Below are 12,133 nucleotides of genomic sequence, written 5' to 3' on the forward strand. Positions count from 1 at the left end.
CTGAGGGGTGCAATGGCGGGGGCAGGACCCTGATTCGGGGCCATGCCCTCTGGATAGATCATCCTAGGGCAGAAAATGGGTCACCTGCCTCAGGGACCATCTCTGCCACACTTGAATAAACTCCGGTGTGGGTGAACGAAGACCCACTGCCAATGGGGTGTTGCAGCCTTCCTTATAGAATGTGGTTGCTTGCTCTTGTCATGTTATTTTTATATTACCAGGTTGTAGTGTCCAGCCTCCTTTCTGGGTAATATTAGCATGGTTCCTTGAGTAAGACCACGGAGTCAGCTAATGTCATTGGTATCTGTAGAATCTTGGGCAAGTCCTTTAACCTTTCCAGCCTCGGTGCCCAGTCTGTAAAATGGAGCCACTGGGAATAGCCTACAGGCCGTGGGGCTGCTGGAGATAATGCTCACCAGCCGCCCCATCTTTGCCTCTGCTTTGAAAGTGGAGGCCTCGCTCATTGTTGCCTCCTTCGTGCCTGACCCATGCAGGCATCTCCCATTTGGGCTCCTGGCCATGCTTAGCCCTGACATTCCAGGACACACATTACCGTGGGTGTAGACGCTGACAGCAGAAAGAACTGGAGTCGGAGTGGCAGATTCTACCTTCTCAAAGAAGGGTGGAGTCTTAGGACAAAGCGTTCCTGGCGTGACTTGACTGAGGAGGCTCATTCGAGAAGTAAGCGAGTCGGGTATTCCGAATCAGTTGAGGGTGCAGGTTGGACTGGGGAGAGCCCCCTGCCTCATACCTGATTGACTGTTCTTTGCATTTTATCCAGCCTGTCACCTTACCTAGAAAAACAACGTCTCCTGCCATCTTTTAAAAATGAAGCGAAAAACTCAGTTGGATTTTGTTAAATGCACATTTTATTTTGGAAGCGCCAGAGGGGTTCGGTTGGGGGGAGCATTCTGACCCATTTGATTCTGTCACTTACCTCTGCAAAGTGGGCACTGTTTTCTGTTTTACCAGGTCACTTGACAAAGTACCATTTAGGAAGTACTTCTTTAAAAAAAAAATTTAATATGAAAAATTTCAAGCACGTACAAAACTGCAGACAGTGGTATGAGCCCAGACATACCTGTCACCCATCTTCAACAACTGTCACCGTGGCCAATATTGTATCATCTGTACCCCCATACAGTGACCCCCACCCCATTATTCTTAAGCTATTATTTTACCCATAAATCTTCAAAATGTACCTTGAATGCCTTAAAAGTTTCAATCAAGTCTAAAATGAAAACTTGCACATTGTAAGATCCTTCTTGTGGGAAGTGCATGTCTCTTTCGAAACTTCAGGGCTTTAATCCTCACAGCAGGGCAGGGGGAAATGATTTTTAAAAAACAATTAGCACGGGCGGGGCGGGGGGGTGGCTGGTGTTTCACAACCAGAGTTGCCTTCTGCAGCCCTCCCTTTCCCCTGCTTTGCCTCCGTTGAAAAATCTTAGCCTTTGATCCTTTGTGGAGCCAATTTGCTTCTGAGCATTAGAGCGGGAATAAAAGATGGGACCACTGCTCAGGGGGGAAAACGTGATTCCGGGGTAACGAGACTTCACCTCTCAAGAACCATTTTTTGTTGTTATTTTTAACTGCCACGGATGGGGCTGTTTGAAAAATATATTTATTTTCTGCCTTCTTAAGCAGAGTATGGTGGGCGTTAATTTCATCGTTCCTAGTTACTACAGGGCATTTTGGACACAGCCATCCATGCTGGGGTGTGCTGATTTTTATAGTTTACCGATCACCTGCCTCATTGCAAATTTTATCGCCCATCAACGTGCTTTTCCTTGTCTCTCTGAAATCTGCTGAGGACTACGAAGCAAGGTCGGGAACTGGATATAAAGTGAGAGTGCACCGGTGGTGAGGGAGTTTTTGTTTCCTGAGCAAAGTGTATGGTAATATCTGAGCGCTCAAAGGATATTTTGGCTCCATTTCCCGGGTTTCATTGAGCTCCTGCCTAAATGAAGTGTTTGTGTTGGTGAGGTACCTGTCTTGTAGGTGAGATGTTGCCCTAATGGGCACAATATAGCAGGAATCTTTCTTCTCACTTCAAATATAGCTTAAGAAAGGCTTGAAAGGTTGTGTGCATGGTTAGTGTTCAGGAAAGTTGGAAAATGTGATTTTGGGGCCTTTTTCTCTCCATCTCACCACTGACACGTTTGAAAGTGAGTTAGTAGGCAAGAAATGAAGGCATTAAAAAATTTAAAAATGTGACCCTTCAGCTTTTGTTGTTATAGTTATTTAGCAGTTAAAAGTTAAAAGCTTGCATTTTAAGCCTTATCAAAAATTTTACTTGGCTAAAGTAAAATTATAGCCACTCGATGTGTGGCTATAATTCTGGTAGTCTGTTAACAATAAAATTTATAAAGTAAATAGCCTAATTTTCACCCAACAAAATTAGCCTCTTTTCTGCTCTTCTTTAAGTGGGAAATCAGAGAAGACATTTTCACTACTCTTTTCTTTCCCATCTCCTCCCACCTCATCTGTTTTAAAACTTCTCCTTAGGAAAACGACATGTATTTTTCAAAATCAAGCTGTGCCTTTTGCAGGTCTTATACACAGGATGGACTAGTTGCATCAATTTTTCCTTTCTCACACCCGGATGAGGGTTACATAGTTTTGTGAGGTGTGCTCAGGAGTTGTAATAATATGGAACGCTGGAAAAATTCCAGAGACTGATGGTAAATATACAATGCAGCTGAGTAGCAGTTCGCTTCTGTTAGTGATTTCAGAACTTAAGAAGAAGAAGAAAAAGAAGAAGAAGAAGAAGAGGAAAAAGGCATGTATAAATAACATAGCATGGGAAATACAGAGAAAGTGTGATGACCATGTTTAAGATGTGGATTTTAATTTCTGTCTTTCATTTCCCTAAAGACTATACAGGTAATTCAATAAAGAGAGTGAATTAAGCTGTATTTGGTTGATATTATGAGAGATGTCTCCATTTCTTACCCATCAGATTTAAAGATTTATTAGATCAATCAAGCGACTTTTTCTATATTATGAAAAATTGTCTCTGCTTTGTGTTTTCAACTTTGGAGGTTTTTCATGGCTATGTTTAGGAAAAAATGAGAGTATGAGATATGGGAAATCCACAGTTGATCATTAAAGATGGGAACTTACATATTAGCACTTTTAGGAAGCTGATTGACGAGTCAGGAGTTTTAGAAGTGACTTCGAAGCTTTTCTTTATGTCTGTCTCCCATTGCAGCCTACTCTGTAAAAGGCGATTAAGTGTGCTCTTTACAGAGCACACACCTCAACAAATTACTTTCGGCGGTCATGGGCACACTAGGACACTCTTTCCCACATTGGTGGTTCCATTGTAGTTTTTGCAAAGAACTTCCATGGGATGTGGCATCTGTCTGGCCTTTGGGACCACTCCCAGTATCAGACACATTAGGGCCTTGAAAAGAGACGTTTGTGTGGTGGAAATGTTCTTTTAGAAATCTCGGTTCTATCCCCCCTCACCCCCCACCCCATACAGAGCACCAGTGAGCTGAATAACTTCTCATTCCTGTCCTCCACATTTAAGCCTCTCTTAAGCCTCCAAAAGTCAGACCTATCTAAGGCTCCGAATTCCTCAAGTGTCACTGAGGTCACCAGGAAGCCCTGCCCTACCTTGGCATCAGAAACTCATTTCTTTCAAGGGTCATTCTTTCATCATAATGACAAATATGCATTTAGCTTCTCGCCATGTGTAAAGCTCCATGTTAGGGTTTATAGGAGTCCACAAAGCTGACTCTGATGCCCGTCTTTCCCTTAGGAGTCTAAGTGGGGCGCTAAGACACATATGGGGGCTTCTAGTACAAGGGAGACTGATGTGCCATCAGCTGTAGAAACAGTCATACAGGTTTTAAGACCAAAGGCAATGTGGAACCAATTTTCCACTACCAAAAAAGAACCGTTGCCAACCCCAGACACTATACACGTTACCAACTGAGATATGAAGGCTAACAGCTTTCTTATCCACCCAGAATGGGCTCAGAATGGGACATGTCGGCCCATGAATGGCTCCTTTCTGCTCCAGGTCAGAGTTTGGGGGATTACAAGGTGGTAGTGCTGGGAGGACGCGTGGTTCATTTTCACACTCGTTCAAGTTTTCCCCATGGAATAGTCATAGCTTCATGTTAAACTCTCCTCTTTGCTCTGCCGGCTGTGTTTTTCTTTTTTAAAGACTTGCTCCACAGTAGGTGGTAAGGTACTGACATCCTCCTTTTCACAAACTCACTCTGAAGGGGGACAGGAAGGGGTGGTGTCCACCCTTACTGAGTGCCCCACTGAAACATTTTCTCATTTACCTCTCACGGACAGGTAGGGGAGATATTATCTTTACAGCTGAGTAAACTGAGGCTGAGAGAGGATGAATAAGCTAACAGTCACCCCCAGGCCTCTGGTGAACCCTTTAAAGCCAGGTCTTGCTTGAAGGCCTGCCCGTGTTCTTCGAAGAGTAAACTTTGGTTCTTAGAGAGAACCGCTTAGGTCAGCTACAGTTCTCCCTCCTCCGGTCAAATGGGCGTCTTTCCTCAGTGCAGTCTTTAACATTCACTTAATATTTGCTTTGCTGAGTCAAAGACCCTGGAGCTAGGGAGTTCAGACTGTTTGTGACACTTACCCTGTCATTTTCTTCCCCTTGGCTTCTTATTCCCAAATTATTATCTTAATACTAAAGGGCTGGGGTCCAACTCCCTTACCCAATGCTACTTTTCTTTCTATGATGCACCTAAGAGGATCAATAGATTATATTTTGAAATGAGAATAAATTACTGTCTTTAAAAAAAACTCAAGAGTCATTACTGTTAGTTTTACCATCTACATTAACCATAAAGGACTTGTTTTAACTTCCATGAATGGGTATTAGCCACAGTTGCAGCTTGGTATTACTTACTGGATACGTTCTTGAAGAGGAGGTAAATAAAAGTCTGTATTTTAAGTGACTTTTTATTTTTAAAGGAGCTTTCCATTAAAAAAAACAACAATTCACCTTATTGTAAATAGGATGATGACTGCTTCTTTTGGTCTCTTTTGAAAAGTGAATTTCATCAGGAAAATCTTGAGAAGATGGCATTGAGTTCTAGGTTTTATAATGTTCATGGGATAAAATAAATATGATGAGCCCCCAGAGAAGCACACTGGGAAATCAGAAAGGTCCCAGGAGCCAGGCTGTTGAACAAAGGACATCTGATAGACCTCAATCAATTCTATCACATGGTAGGATATCATTATCCTTGCTCTCTTTCTTGTCAAGGGCACAGCAGAGCGATTGGGCTTAAAATACAGCAGGGAGCTGGGTTACGTCTAACGTATAACTACTGAATGCCTCCGTGGATGGTTAGAAGGTGAATTAGTGACACTCATGCCCTGGATTCTGCAAGAGCTTAAACATGGCCGATAATTCATAGACTTAAAATGTTGAAACTGAAAGGGACTAAGGGATCATCTTCTCTAACCCAGTTGTTACAGGTTAGTGTCAAACAGATTGTTTACCTGGGATAATTTAGGTGTAGTAGCCCTTCCTTAAGACATTAAGGAATGTCTTAAATGAGTGCCTGGAAGTTCTTTCCAGAAGCACCGCTCTATGACCACACAAGTTCTGGGTATAAATGCCGTGAGCTTTTTAATTTAGGTAAATTATGTGTGTTTTAAAGATGGAGGAGTTTAGAGTCCAAAAAAATGTGCTGATACTTCAAACATAAGTTAGATTGAGGTATTAAAATAAGCACATATGCTTGGGAGTTCGGACCAAGAAAATGATCAGAGAAGTCCATTGAAAGAGGCAGCAACATTTAAAAGGAGCTATAAGGAGTAGGTATGTTTACAGCCTATTTAGTACCTGCTTAGAGGGTTGCCTTTTTTTTTTTTTAACCTTTTGATTATGAACATTTTTAGGTATATAGAAAAGCTAAAAGAACAGTGCAGTGAATATCTGTATACCAACCATCCAGATTTAACAACAGTTAATGTTTTGTCATACTTGTTTCAACTCTGAATTTGTGTATGTGCTTGTGTGTATGAATGTGTTACTTTTCAGTCGTTTGTAAGTAAGTTACAGGCAGCATGACATTTTCACCCCTAAGTATAACCACTGGCACCTCCTAAAGCCATTCTCCCACATAACCACAATTCCACGAGCCAAAACAAAAGGCATTAACAATAATGATACATTAATATCATCTAATCTCTATTTTCTATTTCAAATTTCCCTAATTGTCCATATCTTTTACAGCCATTTTTTTTCAAACCTGGGTTTGATGAAGGGTCACACGTGGCATTTTGTTTTTATAACTCCTAAATCTTACTCTGGGCCAGTCTACCTCTAGTCCCACATGTTCAATTCTTGTTTCATAACATTGACCTTGAGAAGGACCAGACCAGTTTTCTTATAACTTTTTTTGTTGATACCTTACCAGGGAAGTTTCTTGCAAATTGAGGATTTGAAACATTTATAAAAATTTGAACTAGTCGGGTATTTTGTAGAAGCTATGTGGCCAGGTTGTCAGATGTTGCCCCCAATCTACCTTTTTCAGTAGCTGATGTACTTTAATCGAATCTTTCTTTGCAAAAATAATGTAAGGCAGTTGTCAAAGGTTAGAACAATTCAGACATCTGTAAAATACAAAGTGAGAACTCTATTGAATATCACCGCTATACAGCCCTGAGATAATTAATCAGTTTAACTGTGAGCTTACGTTCTTTCCCATTTGTGCGTGTGTCTTTGTTTATTTATTATAAAAACGGTGATGATTGATACACGTTGGTGGGCAGCTTACTGTTTATTTCACTAACTGTGAATTATGGACGGTGCCCTGTAGAGTATATAGCAGGGTTGTTTTCAATAGTGGCTTGGATAAATGTGTACCAAGCCAGCTACATTCCTTCATAGGTGTTTAAGAGGAGACACACCCAAATGTAAAGTGCCTGGCCCAGGATTGGAAATGTGGCTTGTCCCCACAGAGCAAATATTTTTCTCTGTTTGAGGCGCCCTGGCTAATATAGGAATTGAATCTTGATGTTTTGGGCCCTGTGTTTCAACAAGTTGAGGGAATGCGTGCGGAGTAAACTCTTAAGGGCTCTGTATTTGAATTCTGGCTCCCTTTTTTTCTTTTTTTTTTTTTTTTGGGTGGGTCCCTCCATATTCCTTTCAGGAGATATCAGGAGATCATCAGGTCGGCCTACCTTGGAGGTAAACATGATCCTCTGCCAACATAAAGTGATTTAGAAATGTTAATATATTTTACCAAGCCAATGTCTCTACTAGCATGTGTATTTTAAGCCATTATAAAACATATCTGTCATGCTGAGGAATGTGCCGAAGGCAGGCACCAAAGACTGGCCGAGGGAGTGTGGGGAGTGTGTTTTGCTGTGTTGTAGGGTTGTGCCCTGACAACCTGTGTGTGAGGCATGGCATGCTGACACGGAATGGTTGCTCAGTAGGGAAGCCATTTTATTTATTAATTTGAATTTCCTGCAAGTAGTTTTTCATATTCATGCAGCCAAGTCAGGGTGGGGGTGGGGTGGGGGGTGCTCAGAGGTAATTCAGTAGATAAAGGGTGTGACAACTGGCTGTTAACAGCAGTCATATGGGCAAGCGATGGCCCTCCGAGCTTGATGGAGATGGAAAGTTGAACAGAGAGGCTGTCTGGGCATTTCTGCCTTCTTTGGAAGACAGGAGCTTCCTGGTGAGAACATTGCTGGCTCAGGGGTGGAATGGTAATGGCACTTTTGTGGTTGTTATTTTATTGTTGTGTTCTCCATGGCAATAATGTCATCTCTGGCATTTGGTGGGACATCAGGGTGTCAGTAAGTCTCGTTATTAGTAAGTTAAATTATCTGTAATTTGGTGACAGGGCTTTTGCATCAAGCATTTTATAACAGAACAAAATGATGGTAGGGTGGTTCCCCACATCTAACTGTCTAAATATTTGGTTAAAAAAAGGAAGTGGTAATATTAAGTGCATTAAAGAATTCATACATTTAAAAATGTTTTTAAAAAGTAGAAAGTTGCCGACTATATTAAATGTGTATTTTCCTCCGTCTTCTACCATCCACTCTAAGCAAATAAACTAAACAAGAAAATAGGTAATAAAATAAGGACCGGCCGAGTGGCTCAGTTGGTTAAGAGCTCGCTCAAGAGTGTGAGCTCTGAGCAACAGCGGTTCAATGCCCGGCCCGAGCTGAGCTGCCAACAGGTGGCACGATGGCTCAGCTAAAAATAAAATAAAATAAAAAAGTAATTAAGTAAAATGTTAAAATCAAAATAAAGGCAAATAATGGTAATAAAAGTAAAGAGGCAGTGTTACAAAGAGAGAGGAGGAACAAGATACAATTTTAACTTTAGGATTAGGGAGTCATTTAAACCATTGAACCTCGCTTTTTTCCTCTGTAAAGCAGGGATACAATCTACACCATAGGGTTGTTAATGAGGTTGAAATGAGATAATATACATATTCAGAAGTTAAAAAAACGCTATTCAAATTCCACTCCTGTTGCTTTCTTGAGCAGTGAAAAAAGCATGTGAATTGAAGTTGTGCAGACATTGGTTTGAATTCTAGGCCATGTAGTCTGCGTCCTCAGATGAGTTCTTTTAATCTCTCAGAATCTCTGTTTCTTCAGCTGTCAAGTAGATGTTATCATATCACCCTTGTAAGATCAGATGAAATACATGGGCTCTCCCAAATGTCTTACGGTTCTGCGTGCTCATCTGTTGGGGGGAGGGGGTGGCGCCTGTGTGTGGAAAACGGGCCTTCCCACCTCCGGCTTCCCTTCCAGTTCCTGACCTTGCTGCTTCTTTTCTGTTTGTTTGCAGCACTTCTGCAGAGTCCCACACTGGGCATGGCCACCTTTTTCTGTGACTGGAGGAGCACGGCTGGTAGTGCCATCGCCCAGTCCCGAAACTGCTAAGGCCATCTCAGGGGCGTGGGCGCCAGCACCTGAGGGCGGCGTCCAAGGGCCACAGAGCCATGCCTTTCGGCCTGAAACTCCGCCGGACACGGCGCTACAATGTCCTGAGCAAGAACTGCTTTGTGACCCGGATCCGCCTGCTGGACAGCAATGTCATCGAGTGCACGCTGTCTGTGGAGAGCACTGGGCAGGAGTGCCTGGAGGCCGTGGCTCAGAGGCTGGAGCTGCGGGAGGTAAGAAGAGTGTGTGTGTGGTGGCTGTATGAAGGATACCTCACCCAAGGCACTGGACACCTGTCTCTTGCACCTGCCATCCCTTCAGCCTCGGCCTTGCATTTAGAAGAATCCTGTTATTCTTAGCATGGGCTTGTTCTTACAATCTCCAGTGGCTCAGGAGACCTGCTTTGATATTATGGGAAGCTAGAACACCACCTAGAGCTTACACGGAGTGGCAGCCTCCGTTTTCGTTTTTGCCGGGAGGAGGTTTGGAGGAGATCATTTAAATGAGAGACTCCTCACCAAAGTCAATTTCTGTCGTTAAAACAGTTGAGTGGGTAGCTGGTGTTTGGTATTCCGGCTGCAGACCAAAGAGAGAACTCCCACATGGGGGGTAGATGCAGCTGCTTTTATTTTTTGCTTGTTAGTGTCTGTATTTTTCTCTTCAAAGGGAAGACAAAGAGAAAAAGCCTTTCAAGTGAGTGTGGCCAGTGAGGCTTTTTGTGGGAGCTTGCAGAATGGGGGTTTTGTTCCTTTTCAGGTTCCTCATGACCCTTGTTTTCTTTGTACCATCTGTGAGACTTCCCTGGGCTTTGAGCAAACCTGCGGTTGACCATTAAGATAGACACATTATCACTTTTTAGGAGACTCTTACTCAGCACAGTATGTCCCTTCTAACAGGCAAGCCCTGCTTTCTTCAGCCTTAGAGACATTCCAGAGAAGAGGCTTGGTGAGTAATCCCTACGAGCATTTGCGTCTCGAGAGCCATGTGGCATATAGGCTAGTGCCTAAGGCTGAATGGTTGCCAATGCTGAAGTGACTGTGGGCCCCTGAGATTCAAGCCTTCCTGAAGACAAGGAAAAGCTCGGTGGTTGGCCGAGGCGCTGTGACATCATTACCCAGTTCCTCCAGGGTACTGGAGAAGGGGGATGGTGGTGCCTGTTGGAAGTGACGGTGTTCGATGTTTCTCCTCATCCCTCACCATCCACTTTCTTTCCATGTGCACAAAGGAATTTGGTTGAGGGAAGGTCTTCCTCTCCCCTTAATGTCTTCACAGGCTGATCCTTCTCCTCGGGGGGACTGTTCTCCCTGAACTCTTCTGTCTTGTGCTGGTTTCATGTTTATGCTTTGGCTGCAGTGATCAGGTCTTCCTTTGAAGTTTATTTTCCTGCATAGGAGACTGTCCTGCCCAACAGACATGTATAGCTCGGTAGCCGACACCATACAATAAACATGCGAAGAGTTCCGACCTTGCTGGTTGATAGCTGGCTCTTTTTTGCTTATTAGTAGCCCATTTGAACATGCATATCTAAACACAGGTATGGGCATGGGCATAAAGGGAAAACCTTCATACTATAGATTGGTTGGGCAGGAGGCTGGTCTAAATTCTTGTAAAAATTTTAGCTATAGATCATTTAAAAATACATGGCTCTCAAGTAGTTTTACTTTTGAGAATCACCAGTAACTCACATTCGAGTGATTGAAGTATTTTTTTTTTTTAAGCTGAGCCATCCTGCCACCTGTTGGCAGCTTAGCAGCAGCTCAGCTCGGGCCGGGCATCGAACTGCTGTTGCTCAGATCTCGCACTCTTGAGCGAGCTCTTAACCAACTGAGCCACTCGGCTGGCCCTGATTTAAGTATTCGTCACATGCATTGGGAGGCAATGTAGCATGTGGTTACATGGGCAGTTACAAGGGCAGGCTTTGGCGTCTTGGATTTGGGTTCAAATTATAGTTCTGTCACTTATTAATTAGGTAACGTTGGAAGTGACTGCATTCCTGGACATCAGTTTGCACACCTGTAACATGGGAATAATGGGACTCACCTTACTTACCTTATGGGGCTGTTGTAAATATTAAAACAGATACAATATGGAAAACGCAAAGTGCTGTCTCTAACAATATGTCATTGTTCCAGTTTGAGAGTCTTTTTTATTAAAGAAAATCTTGGGACTTGATGAAATGAAGATAAAATAAGTACAGTTTTGTTTTTAAAATATGCACAGACGAGTAGGGGAATCCAGCATTTAAATTAACAGTTAAGTCGAATGTGATCCACGCTGAGATGCAATGCACGGGTAGCAGTGGCTCTCCTTGGAGTTGTGCAGTGCACGGCCTGCCCCACTGAACATCACAGCCCTGGCAGGGAAGAGGAAACCCCAGAGAAGGATGAACAGAGCATTCACTCTGTGAACAGGGACTTGAAGGATTCGCAAGGCCATCCTGGGCATGGAGAACTGGATATTTGGGGGCTGAGACGCCACCTCTGCAAATCGCCAGTTAGAGCTACATACAGTGTAAGGTGCACGGTGAGGCGTGTCTGGAGATGTGAATGGTAATAATTACTCTCAGCAGACTATTGTTTCTGGCAGTGAGAGGGCAAAGGTCAACCCTAGATTATCCCACAACAGAGTTGTCAGGTAGGATAAAGCAGTGAAGTCCAGCTTCAGCTGTCAGGCGTGTGTTGCAGTGTGACTGATCTCCTAATGCCAAGGTGTGGTTTGTGTTTAGTGCTGGCTTTATTTTGACGTGCCCCAAACGGGTGCATCCACATGAGGGCAAATCACTTTCCTTTTTAATCGTACGCTTTTGTTCTGTGACAGATGACATTGAAGGCATGGTCTTTTGTGCAGCAATCCCGTAGCTACTTCTGAACTAAAGGGTCAGATAGAGCAAGCTAATACTTTGCTCTTTTGTGCCTCCACGCCTGAAGGGGGAATGCGTTCTCCGCCCAGTAGCAGAAGTGGGAGGGGTTGAACACGGGGTCCGCTCTACACACTTGGCTTTGGATTGGGGTCATTTTCCAAATGATGGTACTTTGGAGGAGAAAGTGGCAATCCACCTAAAATATAACAGAATGTTGAGTCTTTCGGAAGGCTTGGAAACCAGATTATGGTGGATATTGGGCTTTGCCGTGACAAGTGTTCTGTAGTTTCGGTGTATCCTAAACTTTATAATAGCTTTATATTAGGAAAGGAAAATTAATTTTTACTGAATCTTTGATCTACATTAATTACA

General features: G+C 43.1%; 1 protein-coding gene across 1 annotated transcript in view; it reads left to right on the forward strand.

Moving 5' to 3' along the window:
* The window catches only part of PTPN14 (protein tyrosine phosphatase non-receptor type 14), a 169,401-nt gene that overhangs the window by 56,425 nt on the left and 100,843 nt on the right, over nucleotides 1-12,133 (forward strand). Inside the window, exon 2 of the mRNA XM_019635452.1 lies at nucleotides 8,807-9,134. Coding sequence (XP_019490997.1) covers nucleotides 8,961-9,134 — 174 coding nt within the window. The 5' untranslated portion in view covers nucleotides 8,807-8,960. The remainder of the gene's footprint in view (nucleotides 1-8,806; nucleotides 9,135-12,133) is intronic.

Source organism: Hipposideros armiger, unplaced genomic scaffold (genome assembly GCF_001890085.2).
Source record: "Hipposideros armiger isolate ML-2016 unplaced genomic scaffold, ASM189008v1 scaffold_22, whole genome shotgun sequence".
In the NCBI taxonomy this organism is placed as follows: Eukaryota; Metazoa; Chordata; class Mammalia; order Chiroptera; family Hipposideridae; genus Hipposideros; species Hipposideros armiger.